This window comes from Trachypithecus francoisi, unplaced genomic scaffold (assembly GCF_009764315.1).
Source record: "Trachypithecus francoisi isolate TF-2019V2 unplaced genomic scaffold, Tfra_2.0 Lachesis_group15, whole genome shotgun sequence".
Classification (NCBI taxonomy): domain Eukaryota; kingdom Metazoa; phylum Chordata; class Mammalia; order Primates; family Cercopithecidae; genus Trachypithecus; species Trachypithecus francoisi.
In genome coordinates, this window is record NW_022681460.1 from 23,008,696 (window position 1) to 23,031,664 (window position 22,969).

General features: G+C 34.9%; 1 protein-coding gene across 1 annotated transcript in view; it reads right to left on the minus strand.

The window, feature by feature from the left end:
- Positions 1 to 22,969, minus strand: part of TRDN (triadin) — a 431,045-nt gene that overhangs the window by 121,409 nt on the left and 286,667 nt on the right. The window contains exons 22-23 of the mRNA XM_033234448.1: positions 6,105 to 6,155; positions 110 to 160 (exon numbers count right to left, since the gene is read on the minus strand). Coding sequence (XP_033090339.1) covers positions 110 to 160; positions 6,105 to 6,155 — 102 coding nt within the window. The remainder of the gene's footprint in view (positions 1 to 109; positions 161 to 6,104; positions 6,156 to 22,969) is intronic.

A 22,969-nucleotide genomic window follows, 5' to 3' on the forward strand; every position in this document is an offset into this window, starting at 1 on the left:
GCTATGGTTTTGAGAGCCTGAAAATGAAATGATTTATTACTTTGTTGCAAATAACTTAATATGCAAAAGACAGATCAATGTGGCTTTGCATTTCATTGTATAATATTACCTTTTTCCTTTAGGGAAGCTGGAACTTTCTCTTCTTTCCCTTTAATAGGTTCTGAAAAGAAACATCGAACATTTATTTGAAGCCAAGACAAAGAGATTTTCAATACCTATATAATGAAGTCAGTAAGCTGAAAATATCAGTAAGCTGAAAGTAAGTGGAAATTTTATAATGCACTTTAAAAATGATTTTACTCACATAGAAATAAATAAACATCAGTATAGAATACAATAAGCCATAAACTGATCATTTTTCCTTAGCACAAACATGTTGTTCAACAAGTTATATTCTACTTGTTTATTTAAGAGAATGAGTATTTGGATGGATAGGACCTTATTTATCTGTAATTTTTAAAAAATCACATGACTTCAGCATCCAGAAGTCTTCCAAAACTGTTTAATCGGCACAGAACCAGTTTATTTCTTTTAGCCCACATTTTGTCAAAAAAATAAACAACCAAATAGAAAATCCTGCACATATCATGTATGTAGTGGTGTTTTAGTCTTCAGACTCAAGTTAAACTTCAAGAATGAGACTAAAACAAAATTTGAGAGACAATTTCACCTAGCAGACAATTTTATCTATACACTTTTAGAGTCTTCAAAATGAAGGCCTTGGTTGAAGTAACGCAAATAAAACTTTACTTATTCTACCACCTTCCAAACACATCTTCAGTGTGATTCAGACCATATCATGGGCTCCAGACACATATATGGGCAATGCCTTGAATATCATTATATTTAACAGCCTAATAAAAGATAAAACATAAACACATTTTATTCTTCCTCTGCAACATTAACGCTCAATATACATTTTATGGATGAAAATGAGTTTTAATACAATTATAAGGGAAAGAAAGAGATCTATCCTTTCAGTCCCTTTTTCTATTCCCATCATATGATTTGGGTGAAAACACAGAGACTATGATGGTGGTGCTTGTATATGGAGATGCCAACTGTAGTAATCACTTAGAATTAACTGTGTCCAGATAGTTTTGGATGTATTAAGAATTGATTTTGAGGTTTTATTAAAAGAACTGTATCTTTCACAGCAAAATTTTCTTGTCGGGTAAGCTGTAGCTTTAGATATCCATAAGCAAGTAGAATATTTTTTAAAAATGTATTTGGTGGCAAATAAATGTTCATGTTGCTATTTATGGTGCTATGTATAAATAGGGCTATTTTTTTCATATACTTTCATCATATGAAGATGAAATCAAGAGCCATGAATTGAACAAACACACTGGGAAGCTTCATTAACTGTTTTTCAAGCTGATGGGGGTAATTTGCTGCTCTTGTACTTCCTGGCTAAGCCAAAAGGATTAATGTGTTGTGAAATGAGAAGTGGTGGTGGAAACAGACTCCCAGTGGGGCGGGAGAGTGCAATGCTTTGAGTCTCAGAATTCAAGATTCAGCATGTTGATCTAAATGGGTGAGTGTGTATATTTGTGTGAGGGTTTAGTAGTTATAAAATACAGGACCTAGAGTGACAGCCCACAGAACTACATTGATTTTGGTGGAGAGAGAAGGAAAGGGTGGAATAACAGATACACTTTTATAGGACATTCAAAGATTATAAATCCATTACCTTAAGCTTTGGAGAATGATCTCAAAAAATAAAAGTGATTTCTATTTCCAAGTTTGCTACTAGCAAGATGCCTTCTGTTCCTAGGCTGAGTCATCACTTGCACTGACTTTCCTACAGACCATTTATTCTCAGCATCTGTTTTGTCCTCAGGGCCTTTTGTCCCAATTTAGGAAGTCCACAGACTTCTCTGAGCAATCTCTAACTACTCAAGGAAGTGAGTAGGATATTAAATCCTACAAAAAATGAAGAGAGTATTACATAGAAACCCTGTACTTCTTCATTAGGAAGGAGAGATACATTAGTGGTTTGCGTCAACTCTTAAGCCACTTTTCAACTTATCTATCTTGTTTGTCAAAAGCAGAATATTGGAAAACATTTTTAAAAATATGGTAGTTTCTTCGTGTGTGTCCAAGAGCCTATAGGATGATTTATGGTTCTTGGTGATCAGGGCCTATAAAGTGTTTAATGATGCTAGGATATAAAGTGGAACTCACTCAAAATTATTGAGGCAAGAAGATTGTGATGGAAAAACAATTCCCTAAGGAATAGGAAAATCGTTTCATATTTGCCACTGCCTTACACTGTCCCCAGAGACAAAGGCAGTAAGGAGGAATTGGGTGAGTATACATGATGACGTACAGCATGGTTGGGGAGCAGTTTCAAAGTCCTCAGACAACTTACCCCAAGCTTAATTCTAGCTTGGAATTGTTGGGTGGAAATGTCTACAAAAAACATGTTGAGGACAAATTGAAGTTGGGGGATCATAAGTTGCATAGTCCTGAGCATAATTAAAGAAGATCAGTTCTGTCGAGATTCCTCTCCCATTATATCCAAACATACACAGACGTGGGACACAAAACTAGTTAATAATTCTGACGCCCAATTGCCTTACTCCAACAACAGAGAAACCTAAAGGTGCTATCATCGTGTTCTCAGAGAAGGAGAAATTACGTAACTACTGTGTTGCCTGTTTGGATTCAGTTTGCTGTTTCTCAGTCTGTAGGTGAATCTGCCATACTCAGATATGTCAGGCTAGGGGTTAGAAACAAGTTATCTGGGATAAGGTTGAATGCCACAAGGAGGATAACCAATATCATTGGTCACTAACAGGATTTTATGTTTTTTGGATGGTCAAGACCTCATATGCAAGACTATGCCCCTGTGGGTGTGTTGAAAAGGCTTAAGTGAGTCCACTGATCCAGGAAAGTCAGTAACTGAACCAGTAACAAAAGCAGCAAGACATATCATTCTCCTGTTTTTTTGTTTTGTTTTTTTTCGTTTGAAACAGTCATCCCTAGAACTCTCAGTATTTCCTTACATAAAGTCGAAAGCCTAATAATGTATCTCTGAATGCCTAATTGACTCATGGTTGTCACAACTCTGATCAATGTGGCTCCAAATGATTTCCTTGTAATAATGCTGGTTTTAAACTTGAAGCATCATTTCAAAATGAATTTGGATGTACACATGCAAGTGGAATGTATGAGTAACAGGCAAATGTGGACAATCTCTTAGTGGTTTAATAGAAGTAGCTGACAAAATACAACTCTAATAAAATAAGTGAATTTTTAGCAAGTGAAATTTCTGCATTCTGATTCTGCCACAGCTTAGCAGCAGGCTTCAAAGAGACTCTCCAAAAGCAATAACACTGCAGAGGCTTTTAAAGTCCCTAAAATCTTATAGGAAATATTAAAATTTTGTCTTTGATTCTTAGTAATGATAAATTATATTCAGAAAAAAATAAAATTCTTCTAAAACAGTATTCAACTTATATATAACGAAGGCATTTTGGGGACATTAATGCAGTTTGAATTAAAAAGTAGATATATTTTATATCATCCTAAATCAATAATCATATGCTGTAAACCTTCATATACATAATTTTCTAGTGATCGAAAATTTTAGAGAAAATAGTAGATAATTTTACATTGAACCAAAAATTTTCAGTAAGGAATTTCAATTGTAAAATTATCTACTATTTTCTCTAAAATTTGAAATCACTAGAAAATTATGTATATAAAGTTTGCAGCATATGATTATTGATTTATGATGATATAAAATATACAATTGCAACAATATTAGAAATTACAAGAACCTACTTAATGAAGTGGTCAGTGTGGATTTATTTCCTCCAGGTAATGTTTTCCAGGACAGATTTTAACAATTATTCTTCCAACTAGTTTAAACTTTGGCACATATGAAGATTTTAAGTAATAGTTAAAAGTTTTGATAATTATCATTGCCCAAAGCGAAGCTTTGGAGTTAAGCCCCCAACCTTTCTTTTGAGCTGCTTTCATAGTGAACAGTAACATGTGGTTCAAATATTCTTGTGATACAAATGTAGACTAAAATAAAGACATTAATGCCCCCTCAAATCTCTTCCACATGACAATGGAAGAAGAAAATATTTAGATTTTACAAATGTTAATTGCAAATTATATATGTATATCTTTTCCGGGTAGTATGTTTTCATGACGCTTTTGGTTTTCACATAATCAAGGACGTTGTTTTTATTGATTTTCGTATTACATGAGAGTGGAGGCTGGGAAATACAGGTAATCACTAAAGAAAAATAGATTAAGCCCATCTGTGAGAATTAAGTGTAGTTACCCCAACAGCAAAAGAACTAAGACTATTTTTCACAGTTTATGTCCAATGCATCCATGCCAAATAGATTTTTTGTGTGTTTTTATAAGATCTACCCTCAAAGCAAAAGTGCTTTTATGAATACAAATATAAGACCCCTACTCTAAGGCGCAAGCAGTGTCTGTGTTAAAATGAAAAAGCGGAATTTAAAGTGGGGCAGAGATGACTTTGACTCTTACCTTTCCCTATTACCCACAGTGTGACACTGAGTAACTTATATTGCTAGACCTCACATTTCTTGTTCATAAAAATTGAGGTAGCCAGTACATTTTGCTGAAACAAATATGTTAATTAGGTATCAAGGTGCCTGGCAAAGAGTAGATGCACCACTTTTGGACTTCCTCCCAACAATTCCCACACCTTTACCAGGCTAATTCTTCATCTCCTCATTTACATTTCATTTTATTTCTTCAGGAAAAAACTTCCTGGTCACACAAAATTTATCAGAATCTCCTATTATACCCTCTCATAGCATCCTGGATACCTCCTAATTAATTCGTGGTCCAATTAATTAGGATACCTCCTAATTAATAATAACATAATTGTTATAATTTTAATTATGTTATTAATACTATAACTTCTCAGAGAGTATAGTCTATGCTTTTCTTGCACCCTTCATGTCTAGTGAGTATCTGAATTAATTACTGCATATTAGATGCATAATACTTATTGAATATAGCACTGATTAGTCCACACAAAAAATTAAGGTGAATATCAGATCTTGATGTTTAAATAGATGAATTTTAGTTAATTTATTATATATACATATATAACACACATATATATAATAAATTATATATTATAGTACATATATATAACACATATACGTACTATATAATACATTATAAATATTACAAGTGTGTTAATTCAGAAGAGAGGGGACTCATTGAAATAGGTAGAGAAGGCTTGATGCTTTATGTGGACATTATCCTTAGGATCAGGTTAAATATTTACATAGGCAAAGAGGAAAGCAGTTAGTCCACTCAGGAGATGGAAGTTTCAAATTTTAATTAAGAATTTCATGCTTTTTCATAGAAATATAGAGTGTGAAATTATAAATTTCAGAAGTAGTATAAAGCAGTACATTGTATTAACCAACATTTAACTAAATTTGCTTTATTTTTTCCCTGAGCTGCCAGTAAACTTAGAGAAATATCAATGACCTTATTCTGTAATCTGTTCATCTCTAGTGACTGCTAGAGTTTTGTTTCTGTTTGAGTAATAAATATAAGATTTTACAATAAAAAAAGAAATATAGAGTGTGACAAGACTAAAGCAGGCAGAATATGCCTCAGAGCATTTGAAAATATCAGAATGTAGAGGTCTAATTACCAAATCTTACTTCCTGTTTGTAGCTTTACCATTTTTGCTGTCATGATCATCTCCAGTGTTTACCAAGCGCTTGTGATATATTATGCACTAAATATATATTTTAGGACTAGAAAGGAGAGAATCAGAGAATTTGGGGACAAGTGCTTCTTAATATTCTTTACTTCCCTTCTATATTTTTTACCTTTTTCACTAAAATAATCCTTTTCAAATTTTTCTTTCTTTTCTTTTTGAGAACTGTAATCAGTGCACTTCCTGGGTAACAGTGAGAAGAAATAATTTTAGGGACAAATAAATAAATACAAGTTTTTAAAAATATGCATGTGACCTCTGCAGTTCTGGTTTACATATTTGCAAAGGGGATGCTGCTAATGTACTGTGTTCTCAATAATATATATTTCCTAATACATTTGTAATATCGTATCAACTCTGTTACCTTTATCTTTCAGAACTGAAGAAGTTTTCCCAGATTTTTCTTTTCTGATTTCTGCAAGAGAGATCATGGGAAGAAAAGGTTACAAGGAATAATAGAGAAAAAAATGCAAGTTTCTTCATGTGTTTTGTATACTGAGGGTTAAAGATCATAGGGCATATGAGATGATATTCACAATGCAGACGTCTCCAGGCATATTTTGTCTACAAGACGTTGGACTAAATATGAAAACAATAGAAAATAAGCCCATTAACTACTATCCACAAGTACAGACTATGCCATATATATTTAAAAGGTACAAGTAAACTGACCTGGGCTTTGAAGAAGAAAGATATAGTAAAAATGATAGCTAACATTGTCTACTTACTATGTGTCAAGCAATGTTCTCTACCAATTTCTCATTCAGTGCTCTCAACTCCATGAGGTATGTAGGTTCTGTTATTATTCCTGCTTTTCACATAAATTAACTAACTTTCCAAGATCTTTAAATAGGAGACCTGGGATTTGAACCACTATATCGATGCTCTCAAGAACATAAGTACTGGCTCCAGTAGTTGCATAATGGACTCAGTAAAGGATGTACAAAAGCGTGTAGTACTGAGGCAGAACTTGACTAGGGAAATAAATTAGACCTGCAAACATGAAATGGAAAGAAATACACATTTTAGAGAAACAGAGAGAGAATAGGAGACCTGGACAGGACAGATGTATCAGTTTTCTGTGCAGGCCATTTACAACCAACAGAAGTGGAGGTGATGCTGTGTGACTTACAAGGCTAAAATCACAAAACGTCATGCAGTATTCACCTGCGAACCTAGTGACGCTTGATTTGGGAAATGCAGCTGCCATGTGAATAATCTAATTAACACCACCATGCTAGAAAGGCTACATCTGGGCAGTCCAACTAACAGCCCCAGCTGAGCTCCCAGCCAACAGCTAGTATCAACTGCCAGCCCTCTGAGAGAGCCATCCTTCACATCCAGGAGTCAGTGATTTTACATGACTGCAGCCCAACCGACATCTGACTGCAATCACATGAGATAATCAAGTGAAAACGGCCTACTGTATCCTCCTGAAGTCCTGACCTACTAAATGATGAACAAAATGAAATCAGCTGTTGTTTTACATCACTAAGTTTTGAAATGACCTATATCTAGAAATAGTTGTGAAAAGGTAGTTAACCAATAAACAGCAAAAATTTGAACCTGTGATAAGTACTCCAGTAAAGTTATGCAGATCATACGGAAAAAAAAAATTATTAATTCTAATTTTAAAACTTGGGAAGGTTTTCACTGAGAATATGCCTTTTAGGTTTAGGCTTATAAATTCGGTAGAATTTCATTGGCCAGGAAATGCCATTTTAATTGCATAACTGTAAGTAGGTGTATTCAGTTTTTTGGGGTTTTTTTGTTGTTGTTCGTTTGTTTGTTTGTTTTTGTCTTCCTTTGTTGCCAGGCTGGAGTGCAGTGGTGTGATCTCGGCTCATTGAAATCCCAGGTTCAAGTGATTCTCCTGCCTCAGCCTCCCGAGTAGCTGGGATTACAGGCACGCACCAGCACTCCTGGCTAATTTTTGTATTTTTAGTAGAGACAGGTTTTCACCATGCTGGTAATGCTGGTCCCAAACTCCTGACCTCAAGTGATCTACCCGCCTCGGTCTCCCAAAGTACTGGGATTACGGGCGTGAGCCACCATGTCGAGCCATGTATTAGGGTTTTTGTTTTTGTTTTTTAAGCTGAGAATGGTTCCTAGAGTTCTTACTTGGTTTACAACAGGATAATTTTCCCTCACCTGAGACACGAAATGTAAAAGGAGAGGTCTTTGGAGGAAGATATTATTTCTGTTTTGAATGTATTGTGTCTCATACGTCGACAAGACACCCAAAAAGGAAACATCCAGCAAGCAGTTGGAAAGAACAGGTGAAGTGCAGATCATTTACAGGTACTGCAAAGCAACCTACAGTATTGTTTATGAATGAAAACTATCAATATAACTAGCAGCATTTTTTGAAAGGCCCCAAATTAATCTTATTTGCTTTGTTCACACAGATTGACTTGATTTATTAAGCAAACTAATTATATAAAAGCAAAATAAACCAGAAAGTGAACAATTATTTTCTTAATAATATGTGACAGGTGAAAACACACCCACATACAAAGACTAGTGTTCTCAGCTGTTTTTTTGTTGTTGTTGTTTTTTCTTTTTGTTTTTTTTTACCAGGATGTTTTAAATCGAATCTCTTATAATTTGTCTATATTGATATATCATTTATGTATTGGTAGTGATAGCCTTAATTTTATACATTTTGATGTGCTATTGCCAGACCTTTAAAAGTTTTAAATACAGATTACCATCAAAATAGCTATAGACGTCAAGCTTTAAATAATCTGAAATAAAAACTATTCATTTTGTAAATAATACTCAATAGCAATGCATCCAAGAATTTTTCAGTTTAAGTTATGGGCCTGAGTATATTTAACCAAAAATAAATAGCAAAGAGCTTTTACTTTTAATTGTATTGTAGAATATAAAAGGCATATATGTGTTTCCTTTTCCTTCTGCAAGAATTCTTAAAGAAAAAAAAAAAGAGGCTCATGAAAAAGACAAGACAAAAGGCTGAAATAATGGAAAGTCTTATAACAGAGTATCCTCTGTATCCTCAGCCCTAGAGTTCTTTCCTGACACAAGCATAAACATTTTGAATCCAAACTACAAGTGTTCATCTGTTTAAAGGAAACAGTAGTAATTATTAATACCATTGATCTGCCTATTACTTATTATTCATTGCTCTGAATGATCAAGTATAAATTCAGTTTTATCATTAGTGACATTTAATGAGGATGTTAATAAAAATATTTTGTTGGTGCTTTCTAACATAGCTAGAACAAATAAAGAAAGTGAATTTGGAAAGCGTAAACAAAATTACCATGCAGTTAAGATCCTCTGGTTCTATAAATAATCAAATCCAAAATTCTTAATCTTTCTTACCCAGCTTGCTCTACTGAAGTGCTCAGAAACATAACTTTAAAAACTATCTCTTTCTCTTTTGTAGATGTAAGATGCTTGCTGATCTGAGATACTTTTTTTCACGAACATAATGAACAATACCAATGTACCAAACTTTTTGGACTTTTCTTCTGATGGAAAGAATAATTATAAAGAACCACCTGACAAGCTTTATCTGAAAGTGCAACAATATCTGATAATGTTCCAGAGTGTAACTTATAATGTACATCATCACACAGCATTAAAAAAAAAAATTGTCTCATAACATCTTTTGGTTGCTTCCTAACATGATACTGCACTGTTCCTAAAGTTATCTAATAGTGATTAATTGTATGATTGTTTTCATAGTTAATATATGAATTCCTTAAAGGAATGTCTCTTGGTTTTATTTTAATTCGAATGCAATTTTGATAAGCCAGGATATTTTAGGAAAGATATTTTATAATATTTTCAATCTACTACAAACTCCAACATATAAAATTTATAATTAAATACAGAGACATAATTTTCCAGTTGCCTAAATGGTTTAAAAGACTGTGTTTATAATTATCATGAAGGAAAAATAATATATTGATGCTTTATGTAACAGTAATTTTGAATTCTTCTGAAACATATAACAGACTAATTTTACTGGAGACACTGTTCATTAACTTTGTAATTAGAGATAACTTGGTCAGGATACCATCTTTAACTTCGTCATAATGATACATTTAACTGTTCTGTATTCTATGGGCTAAAGAACTTGGTACATCTATTTTTTTAACATTTTACTTATTTTTCCTGAATATGGAAAAATAAGGATTTTAAAATCCTTACAGCATTTCCAGTTGAATTATATCTATACATTGCTATTTTTTTTAAACTTGGAAACTTCATTTTATTTATTTCATAGTCTTTATGTTTTATTTAAAAAGAATAAAATTTTGCAACCTATGTAATCCTCTATCTCTAAATGGACAAACCAATTCAAAAACATAATATAAAATTTTCTTGAATGACATCTGAACAGTGTTGTCAGTATGTGAAGACTATGGGAAGATATTCCTCAAGAAATTGTAAATAAGGGAAATTAGACTATTCTCTCAAATTTAAGTTATATATTTAACAGATTGGGGGGATGGAGAATAAATGAATTTCAAAAGCATCAACTAGAAAATACTATATAACACTTTGTAAATACTTCTTTGAAGAGCTTCCTTCAATTACACTTGCATATTCTAGACAAGCTGGGCTATATCGGCATGTTAAAATGGTGACATATACAATGGCATAAGAATGCAAAATAACAGTCTTATGCAGTAGTCTCAGTATTCTAGTCTTTTTGATAAGCTCTTCCTTATAGTAGTATAGTTCTTCAAATTACCTTAGCTGAGAGGCTTCTCTTGAAACAATCTGAATACCCTTTTCCTTTGACTAAATTCTGGTTCAATTTTGTAATTACTTGGCTTTGAGGCTGTGTAGCTTGGCTGCAAGCATTGTAATATTCATATATCCACACTTTGATATTCTGATCCTTATGCACCTTAATAATCTGACTACTAATCAAAATTAGCAGGGTGCACTTTAGTTCATCTCTATCCAGCTCTTTCAGAAAGATCAGCAATATGTAAAGGTATAAAAACATAAAACTGGACCTCCTTTATTTGATAAGAAATTAGATATGCATTCTGTTAACTTCTATTTTAATGTTAGGGAGATGAGATGAACTAGCATATCTTAGGGACAGGGTTAGTTACTGAACCACTAAAGAAGACTTTTTCAAAGAAAACTTGATTAGTCATGAAATTTTTCTAGTGGAGTCACGTCAATTTAAGATGTCAAAGCTTCCCTGTTTAAATTAAGATAATAACTTTATTACAATATTGTAATTTCCTTGAGGGCAGGGCTCAAGGAAATTCCGGTATCCATGTATAATGATGAAGCATTATTTTGTGTAGTTAGGCATTTTTAACATAAGATCGCTTTAACTTCTCACTTGTCTCCAATGAGGTAAGCGTTATCCATAATTTTATAGATGTTTTACCTGAAGCTAAGAGGTAAATAACTTGCCCAAGGTCACAGCTAGTAAATTACCAATGGAAAATTTGAATCCAGGCTATGAGATGTCAAAGTTAGTGTTTCTACACTATGCCTCTGGGAGCTTCCCGGATTCTAAAGTAGATATCACCACAAATTGTCCCTAAAAGTGAACAGGATGTACATTTGAATCACCAGATAACATCAATGTTCTTTATGATTGCCAGCCTGCCATAGTCTTGCAAATAATATGTCTGAAGCAGGAACTAGGTAGTCTAACACATACTAGAAATTCCACAACTATTTGTTGAATGAGTTAATAAATTTGCTAAATTTTGTGCCAATCACATTTTATCAGGAAATTTATTGTCAAATCTTTACACAGTAGCCTGATCATCATTATAAGCATCTTTCATGATTAGCTATTTTCCAATTTATAATCCTAGTCTGGCAAAAATGTCAAATAAAATGAAATGGCCAATATCTGATAGTTTTCCTGGAAAAAAAAAAGAAAATTATGTATATTTAAATCTAATGTTTACCTCACATTTTATTTTTTTGTTATCTAAGAAATTTTGAGTGACTTTCCAAAGTTCAGTAATCTCACACACATATATTACACATTTATGACCATTTATTTTTTGTAATAACCTCTGATAATCCATTCATCTAAGACATAATACATTCTTTATTTCTATAACAATATCATTCATTATACATATTCTATATCATCTTTTGAACTTTTTAAAATGGAAATCCTGTCCTAAAACACATTTATGTGGGATCTCAAGAATCATTATCATTATAGTGTAACTATTCAAAATGAAACTTAATTTATAAGATGATATATATTGAAAAGTTGAAGAAATATAATTGAATATAAGAAAAAATGTTAACTGAATAATTATTAATATAATCAAAATAAAGGAAACTTTTAATGTATCTTTCTGCTACTCACTGTATAGAATTTCAAAATATACTTCAAAATTAACTTAGTGAACTGGACTAATTCTTCAAGATTCCCATGCACTTAAAAATATTAATAGACCTTAATTTTTAAAGCAGATTTATGATGACTGTAAAACTAATCAGAAAGTGCAGAGTTCCTGTACATTCTTTCTGTAACAATCTGAATGTGTCCCTTCAAAATTCATATGTTGAAATCCTACTCCCAATGTGATGATATTAGGAGGTGGCACCTCTGTGAGATAACTAGGTCATCAGCATGGAACCCTCATTAATAAAATTAGTGGCCTTAGAAAAATAAAAGGAACCCCAGAGAGCTCTCTTGCCCTCTTTCTGCATGTCAGGATACAAAAAGACATCAGTCTGCAATCCAGAAGAGGGCTCTCACAGCACATCACCATTCTAGCAGCCTGATTTTAGGCTTCCAGTCTCCAGATCTGTGAGAAATAAATTTTTGTTGTTTGTAAGCCACCCAGTCTATGGCAGTTTGTTATAGCAGCCCAAACTAAGACACCCTCTTCAAGCACACTTAGGCTCTATCACCATCAGTATCCTTCAAGAGTGTGGTACATTTATTACCATCCAAGAAGCAATACTGATACATCATTATCAACCAAAGTCCATAGTTTACACTAGGGTTCACTCTTAGTTGTATACTTCTTATAGATTTTGACAAAAGTATAATGACACATATCTGCCATTGCACATTTCATTCAGAATACTTTCATTATCCTAAAAATTCTCTGTGCTCCACCTATTCACCCTTCTCTTCTCCCCAAACCCTAGTAACCACTGAGTTTTTAACTTTCTCCACAGTTTTGCCTTTTCCAAAATATTATACAGTTGTAATTATACAACATGTTGACTCTTCACATTGTCATATTTCACTTAGAAATATGATTTAAGGTTCTTCTATGCAGTTTTGTGGCTTGAGACCTCATGTATTTTCCACACTGAATAAAAATCTCATTGTATTAATGTACCAGAATTTATTTATCTGTTCACCTATTGAAGGACATCTTGGTTGCTTCCTAGTTTTAGGAAATATGAATAAAGCTGATATAAACATTCGTATGCAGGTTTTTGCATATATGTAAATTTTCAGCTTATTTGGATAGATACCAAGGAGTATAATTGCTGGATTGCATCATGAGAGTAAGGTTAGTTTTCTAAGAAACTGCCAGATTGTCTTTTTGCACTTCTGCAAGCAAAAAATGAGAGTTTCTGTTGCTCTACATCGTCCCCAGCATTTTGTATTGTCAGTGCTTTGGATTTTAGCTGTTCTAATAGGTGTGTATTGGTATCTCATTGCTTTAATCTAATTATATGTTATGTTGAACATCTTTTCATATGTTTGTTGCCATCTGTACATCTTATAAGCCCAATTTATAATTTTTATATGTTTGTTGCCATCTGTACATCTTATAAGCCCAATTTATAATTTTTTTTCTTTCATGGACTGTGTCTTTGGTGTTTTATTGAAAATGTCGGCCGGGCGCGGTGGCTCAAGCCTGTAATCCCAGCACTTTGGGAGGCCGAGACGGGCGGATCACGAGGTCAGGAGATCGAGACCATCCTGGCTAATACGGTGAAACCCCGTCTCTACTAAAAAAATACAAAAAACTAGCCGGGCGCGTTGGCGGGCGCCTGTAGTCCCAGCTACTTGGGAGGCTGAGGCAGGAGAATGGCGGGAACCCGGGAGGCGGAGCTTGCAGTGAGCTGAGATCCGGCCACTGCACTCCAGCCTGGGCGACAGAGCGAGACTCCGTCTCAAAAAAAAAAAAAAAAAAAAAAAAAAAGAAAATGTCATTGTCAAACACAAGAACACCTAAATCTTCTACGTTATTTCCCAGGAGTTTTATAGTTTTATGTTTTACATTTAGGTCTATGATCCACTTTGAGTTAATTTTCTTGTGGAGGATGTAAAGTCTATTTTTGAGGGTTTTTTGTTGTCTTTTTTATTTTTGTTTATGGATGTCCAGTTGTTTTGACACCCATTTGTTCAAAAGTCTATCCTTTCTCCTGTAAATTGTTATTTCTCTTTGGTCAAAGATCAGCTGACTCTATTTTTGTGAGTGCATTTCTGAGTTCTCTATTCTTTCATTGATTTATTTGTCTATTATTTCATTAATATCATACTGTCTTGATTACTGTATTTTTACAGTAAGTTGTGAAGTTCAGTAGTGTCAGTTTGCCACTTAATTCTTCTTTTCCAATGCTGTGTTGGCTCTTCTGGGTCTTTTACTTTTTCTTATAAACTTTAGAATTAGTTTGTCAATAGCCACAAGATAACTTGCTAGAATTTTTCGGAATTGTGTTGAATCTGTAGCTCAATTTAGGTAGAATTGGCAGCTTGACAGTACTGAGTCATTCTATCAATGAATATGGAGTATTTCTCAACTTATTTAGTTTCTGTTTATTTCTTTTATGTAGTTTCCTTCCAACAGATCTTATACACAATTTTAAAATATACCTAAGTGTTTATGTTTTTGGTGACAATATAAGTGATCATTGTGTTTTTAATCTTGTTCATTCCAATTTTTCATTACTGATATATGAGAGCAATTGACTTTTGTATATTAACTTTGTGCTCTGAAACCCTGTCATATTCTCTGGTTAGTTCCGGGAAGTTTTTGGAATTGTCTAAATAAATAAGTATGTCATCTTTGAACAAATACAGGTTAACTTTTTTTCTTCCCAACTTATATACCATTTATTTCCTTTTCTTATATTGTTGTATTCGCTAAAACTTTCAGTATAATGTTGATGAAGTGGTATGAGAGCAAACATCCTTGTCGTGTTTCTGACCTTAGCAAGAGCGCTTTTAATTTTGCACCATTAAATAGAATGTTAGCTGTAGGATTTTTGTAAAAATTATTTATCAAGTTTAAGAATTTTCTGTCTATTCCTAGTTTGCTGAGAGGTTTTAACCATGGGTGCCAGATGTTCTCAAATGTTTTTACCATTACTATTCATAAGATCATGTGTTTTTTCCTTCTTTAGCCTGTTGATGTTATAGATTACTTAAACATTTTTCAAATGTTGAAGTAGACTTGCATATCTGGAATAAATTCCACTTGGTCATGTATAATTCTTTTTATGTATTGCTGAATTTGATTTTTTATATTTTAGATATTTATTAATCTTTTATTATTATTATTATACTTTAAGTTCTAGGGTACATGTGCATAACGTGCAGGTTTGTTACATATGTATACTTGTGCCATGTTGGTGTGCTGCACCCATCAACTCGTCAACACTCATCAACTCGTCATTTACATCAGGTATAACTCCCAGTGCAATCACTCTCCCCTCCCCCCTCCCCATGATAGGCCCCAGTGTGTGATGTTCCCCTTCCCGAGTCCAAGTGATCTCATTGTTCAGTTCCCACCTATAAGTGAGAACATGCGCTGTTTGGTTTTCTGTTCTTGTGATAGTTTGCTGAGAATGATGGTTTCCAGCTGCATCCATGTACCTACAAAGGACGCAAACTTATCCTTTTTGATGGCTGCATAGTATTCCATGGTGTATATGTGCCACATTTTCTTAATCCAGTCTGTCACTGATGGACGTTTGGGTTGATTCCAAGTCTTTGCTATTGTGAATAGTGCTGCAATAAACATACGTGTGCATGTGTCTTTATAGCAGCATGATTTATAATCCTTTGGGTATATCCCCAGTAATGGGATGGCTGGGTCATATGGTACTTCTAGTTCTAGATCCTTGAGGAATCGCCATACTGTTTTCCATAATGGTTGAACTAGTTTACAATCCCACCAACAGTGTAAAAGTGTCCCTATTTCTCCACATCCTCTCCAGCACCTGTTGTTTCCTGACTTTTTAATGATTGCCATTCTAACTGGTGTGAGATGATATCTCATTGTGGTTTTGATTTGCATTTCTCTGATGGCGAGTGATGATGAGCATTTTTTCATGTGTCTGTTGGCTGTATGAATGTCTTCTTTTGAGAAATGTCTGTTCATATCCTTTGCCCACTTTTTGATGAGGTTGTTTTTTTCTTGTAAATTTGTTTGAGTTCTTTGTAGGTTCTGGATATTAGCCCTTTGTCAGATGAGTAGATTGCAAAAATTTTCTCCCACTCTGTAGGTTGCCTGTTCACTCTGATGATAGTTTCTTTTGCTGTGCAGAAGCTCTTTAGTTTAATTAGATCCCATTTGTCAATTTTGGCTTTTGTTGCCATTGTTTTTGGTGTTTTAGACATGAAGTCCTTGCCCATGCCTATGTCCTGAATGGTATTACCTAGGTTTTCTTCTAGGGTTTTTATGGTATTCGGTCTAACATTTAAGTCTCTAATGCATCTTGAATTAATTGCAGCAAGCAGACCTAATAGACATCTATAGAACTCTCCACCCCAAATCAACAGAATATACATTCTTCTCAGCACCACATCACACTTATTCCAAAATTGACCACATAATTGGAAGTAAAGCACTCCTCAGCAAATGTACAAGAACAGAAATTATAACAAACTGTCTCTCAGATCACAGTGCAATCAAACTAGAACTCAGGACTAAGAAACTCAATCAAAACCGCTCAACTACATGGGAATTGAATAACCTGCTCCTGAATGACTACTGGGTACATAACGAAATGAAGGCAGAAATAAAGATGTTCTTTGAAATCAATGAGAACAAATATACAACATACCAGAATCTCTGGGTACACATTTAAAGCAGTGTGTAGAGGGAAATTTATAGTACTAAATGCCCACAAGAGAAAGCTGGAAAGATCTAAAATGGACACTCTAACATCACAATTAAAAGAACTAGAGAAGCAAGAGGAAACACATTCAAAAGCTAGCAGAAGGCAAGAAATAACTAAGATCAGAGCAGAACTGAAGGAGATAGAGACACAAAAAACCCTCCAAAAAAATCAATGAATCCAGGAGTTGGTTTTTTGAAAAGATCAACAAAATTGATTGACCGCTAGGAAGACTAATACAGAAGAAAAGAGAGAAGAATCAAATAGATGCAATAGAAAATGATAAAGGAGATATCACCACCGACCCCACAGAAATACAAACTACCATCAGAGAATACTATAAACACCTCTACACAAATCAACTAGAAAATCTAGAAGAAATGGATAATTTCCTGAACACTTACACTCTCCCATGACTAAACCAGGAAGAAGCTGAATCCCTGAATAGACCAATAGCAGGCTCTGAAATTGAGGCAACAATTAATAGCCTACCAACCAAAAAAAGTCCAGGACCAGATGGATTCACAGCTAAATTCTACCAGAGGTACAAGGAGGAGCTGGTACCATTCCTTCTGAAACTATTTCAATCAATAGAAAAAGAGGGAATCCTCCCTAACTCATTTTATGAGGCCAACATCATCTTGATACCAAAGCCTGGCAGAGACACAATAAAAAAAGAGAATTTTAGACCAATATCCCTGATGAACATCGATGCAAAAATCCTCAATAAAATACTGGCAAACCGGATCCAGCAGCACATCAAAAAGCTTATTCACCATGATCAAGTGGGCTTCATCCCTGGGATGCAAGGCTGGTTCAACATACACAAATCAATAAACGTAATCCAGCATATAAACAGAACCAAAGACAAGAACCACTTGATTATCTCAATAGATGCAGAAAAGGTCTTTGACAAAATTCAACAGCCCTTCATGCTAAAAACGCTCAATAAATTCGGTATTGATAGAACATATCTCAAAATAATAAGAGCTATTTATGACAAACCCACAGCCAATATCATACTGAATGGGCAAAAACTGGAAAAATTCCCTTTGAAAACTGGCACAAGACAGGGATGCCCTCTCTCACCACTCCTATTCCAACATAGTGTTGGAAGTTCTGGCTAGGGCAATCAGGCAAGAAAAAGAAATCAAGGGTATCCAGTTAGGAAAAGAAGAAGTCAAGGCCGGGCGCGGTGGCTCAAGCCTGTAATCCCAGCACTTTGGGAGGCCGAGACGGGCGGATCACGAGGTCAGGAGATCGAGACCATCCTGGCGAACACTGTGAAACCCCGTCTCTACTAAAAAATACAAAAAACTAGCCGGGCGAGGTGGCGGGCGTCTGTAGTCCCAGCTACTCGGGAGGCTGAGGCAGGAGAATGGAGTGAACCCGGGAGGCGGAGCTTGCAGTGAGCTGAGATCCGGCCACTGCACTCCAGCCCCGGCGACAGAGCAAGACTCCGCCTCAAAAAAAAAAAAAAAAAAAAAAAAAAAAAGAAGAAGTCAAATTGTCCCTGTTTGCAGATGACATGATTGTATATTTAGAAAACCGCATTGTCTCAGCCCAAAATCTCCTTAAGCTGATAAGCAACTTCAGCAAAGTCTCAGGACACAAAATCAATGTGCAAAAATCACAAGCATTCTTATACGCCAGTAACAAACAGAGAGCCAAATCATGAATGAACTTCCATTCACAATTGCTTCAAAGAGAATAAAATACCTAGGAATCCAACTTACAAGGTTTGTCAAGGACCTCTTCAAGGAGAACTACAAACCACTGCTCAGTGAAATCAAAGAGGACACAAACAAATGGAAGAGCATACCATGCTCATGGATAGGAAGAATCAATATCGTGAAAATGGCCATACTCCCCAAGGTAATTTATAGATTCAATGCCATCCACATCAAGCTACCAATGAGTTTCTTCACAGAATTGGAAAAAACTGCTTTAAAGCTCATATGGAACCAAAAAAGAGCCTGCATTGCCAAGACAATCCTAAGTCAAAAGAACAAAGTTGGAGGCATCATGCTACCTGACTTCAAACTATACTACAAGGCTACAGTAACCAAAACAGCATGGTACTGGTACCAAAACAGAGATATAGACCAATGGAATAGAACAGAGTCCTCAGAAATAATATCACACATCTATAGCCATCTGATCTTTGACAAACCGGAGAGAAACAAGAAATGGGGAAAGGATTCCCTATTTAATAAATGGTGCTGGGAAAATTTGGCTAGCCATAAGTAGAAAGCTGAAACTGGATCCTTTCCTTACTCCTTATTAATCTTTTTAAAAAATCTCCACACTAACTGTATTGTAATCTTTGCGATGGATATGTACACAGAAAGAAAACTGAGGTCCAAGACTCTCAAAAAGGGTTTAGTTGGAGTAAAATAAAAGCCAATGCCCTCTCAACAAACCAGAAACTGTTCTTTTTGTTGTGCTTACCAGAGTGACAGCGTGCCTCCCCTGTGGATAAAGAAGTCCAGGACCCCTCGAGTCCTTTCTCTTGAAAATGATATTATAAAAGGAGGACACACGTTTGTGTTTTAAAATATAAACCATAGTATATTTAATAGATATTTATTGAGTGTCTCTTTTCTACTGGGAGCTGGAAAAACAAGGAAGACTGTGTGGAGTTCGAACTGTGTTGTAATGCATCCACATAGACAGATTAAATACAGTGATAGAGGGCTCAGAACTCTGGGTACATGGCAGAAGGACTGGCAAACTCGACCTGAGAAAATGAAAGAAGACTTCACAGAAACACTGGCATTTGTGATGGATTCAAAAACTGATAAAATTTGCCATGAAAGAAGAATTAAAAAGGCATTTCAAACATAAAAAAAAAAGCATACCATGGAGTGTGAAAGTTAATGTGATTCTTGAATGGAGAAAGTGGGGTAATGAGGCAGCGACCCTTGGCTACAAAGTCACACTAGACTTGGTAGCAAAGGAACTTGTGGTACCCTCTAAGGAATTTAAATTTATATGCTTCCAGTGATAAGGATTTAAATATCCTAAAGCCAAACTTTTTTTCCTTCCATTACATCAATTAATTTGCAAAAATTTTGCTAACCGAATATAATATGTGAAAAACTGACTGACAGTACAAAGTAATTATTGCCATGTTGTAAAAACAATCAGAAACCACCAGTCATATAAAGTTGTCATCTGCCTTATCCTGTCTCCAGAGACAGTACATTATTTTGTTCCATTTTTTATAGTATTTTTGTGCATGTATCAAGGGCATCATTTCTATATCCTGTGTGCTATTGTTACTAATTCTCATGCTTACAATCTTAAAGCATTTTATGTCATCTAATTTGGCATCTGATAGCATGACTTGTTGCTGAGACATTTTTGCAATTTAAGTGTAATGTAACATATCAGCAAAACTTTAAATATTATCAGTCCATTTAGTAGATTTAAATAATATTTTAAGATATTTTCATTTTATAATCTAAACTAGACTTTCCAGTTGATTGATCGTACTTGCAATCATAAGACAGCTTGTTCTTCAGCATTGGGGGCAATGTGGAAATGTCTCGAGCATGGAAAACATGTCTTATAAGTGAGAACTGCACAATATTAGAGATGGAAAGTCCTTTAGATATGGCTTAATACAATAATATTTGCTTATTTAAAACAAGGCAATGCAAGCAAATAAGTGGCCCCGTCACAGAACTAATTATTGATAGAGCTAAACTAAGCCCGAAGTATTATTTCCAAATAGCTCTGTGCTCTATTGTTCAAGCAGGTATTTTATAATCACCACTGGCTATCATCAATTACTTCTTCCTTGAAGACCAAAGTTGTAAGTACTAACTCCAAGTTAATAATTTTTGACCATGGAATGTAATGTAAAGGCTTGAAATGAGGATGTAGATGTTTTGTCTGGGAAAGAATTTTTCGCTTTCTTTCTGTGTAAAAATCAAGTGAAGTAAAACTCAGATTTTCAGGTCATAATGATGAAAAACTTTTTTTTTTTTTTTTTAAGATGAAATTTCACTCTGTCACCCAGGCTCCATGGAGTGCAGTGGCACGATCTCGGCTCACTGCAAGCTCTGCCTCCTGGGTTCACACCATTCTCCCGCCTCAGCCTCCCGAGTAGCTGGGACTTCAGGTGCCTGCCACCACGCCCGGCTAATTTTTTGTATTTTTAGTAGAGACGAACTTTCACCGTGTTAGCCAGGATGGTCTCAATCTCCCGACCTCGTGATCTGCCCAACTCGGCCTCCCAAAGTGCTGGGATTACAGGCGTGAGCCACTGCGCCCGGCTGAAAAACTTTTTAACTACTATTTTGCCATTCCAAGATCTGAGTTAAATTTTGGTTTTTAAAGCATTGCTTCACAACTAACTTGTGCTATATCATCGGTCTATAAAAATTGGGGCAATAATAGTCACTAAGATGCAGGTAAATGTTGTGTAGAATATTGATAAAACGTTCATTTTCATTACTAAACTCACTTGACCTGAAATGTGTGACTTAATTTACAATGAGAATACAGTAACAATGCGTTTTTACACATGGCCGATGGTTTCGGATTATTTCTGCAATTTAATTGAGTATGAAACTTAAACTTCATTAATTTGTTCCAGGATCTGGAACAGCAATTGATGGTAAGGAACTTTATCTAAGATAGGGTATACCAATCCATTTTTCTTTTCATAAATAGGCCTTTAGTGGAAAGCCAATCTGTGAATAAAAGAAAATAAATAAATAAAAAGGAAACAAAATTTCTCAGGAAACAATCTTCGCTCTGACCACTCAACTTGGTAATGTAGCAGCTTGTAACATACTTTCTATTAAAAATTCTTAAGGGAAAAAGAGATATAACCCACTGCAGCTTCAGCATAATAGTAAGAGTGAAAGTAAATATTAATAGATAAAAAACGAAAATAGTAGCTCAATAATCTTCTTAAACTCAAAAAGTGTCTTCTTGCTATATCGTATGGTGAACATTATAAAGCATTTATAATTTATTTTATATAATCTTGTCTAGAATGTCAAAGGGACACATAAAGTTGATTATTCCCTCACAAACATCGTTGACACACATTGCCCATTTTGGGGGCCTGGAATTCTCTTTAGTGTTGAATGGCTATCCTACCAATGTCTGAATCACAAGAATCAAATGTTGCATGGCAGCAAGTAGACCTCTGTAAGAAATTAACGTAACAATACAAACTTCCATTGAATATTTATTATTCTGCTGTGATAAGTAGGATTTAGATCTGTCTCTTATTAAAGGAATAGAGTGAGTGGGAGGAAAGAATTAAGACAGGAGGGACTAGGCCAGGCGCAGTGGCTCATGCCTGTAATCCCAGCACTTTGGGAGGCCAAGGCGGGCGGATCGTGAGGTCAGGAGATCGAGACCATCCTGGCTAACACGGTGAAAGCCCATCTCTACTAAAAATACAAAAAATTAGCCGGGCAAGGTGGCGGGCGCCTGTAGTCCCAGCTAACTTGGGAGGCTGAGGCAGGAGAATGGCGTGAACCAGGGAGGTGGAGCTTGCAGTGAGCCAAGATCGTGCCACTGTACTCCAGCCACCTGGGCGATAGAGTGAGACTCTGTCTCTAAAAAAAAAAAAAAAAAAAAGGAGGGAAAGGAGGGACTAGAAAATAATTTCCCATTAATGAGATAAAATAATTATAAGAATAAATTGTTTTCATAATATTAAGTAAAATAAGTGTAAGAAGAAGTAAAATGTATTATGTGAGTAAGTGAGACAGTGGAGTGGACAACTGAATTGCTAATGGTTCTTTTGAAAATATATAAACTAGATGAACAAGGAGAGTATGCTCATTTTCATGCATTGCCTTCGTATAGACCATCTTCTCTCCAAAGCCCATGCCATACCCCTCATACCCATTCCCCAGCGCCTAGCCAGTTGTGGGCGCTCAATAAATATTAAACAACTGAAGCACAAAGTATTTTCAAAAAGTTTAGAATTCACAGGAATCCATAATATTGTTATTATAATTTAACATTTATTGAGGGTCAACAGCATGACTTAGTCAACATGTGCAAATAAGTTATTTTATAATACATACTAAGCAAATAATTAAATACAATAGTGTTAACTAAATCTTGTTTTACTTCATTGATTTTAAATGAAAAATTATTTCCCTCTTTTGTTATAACTTTGAT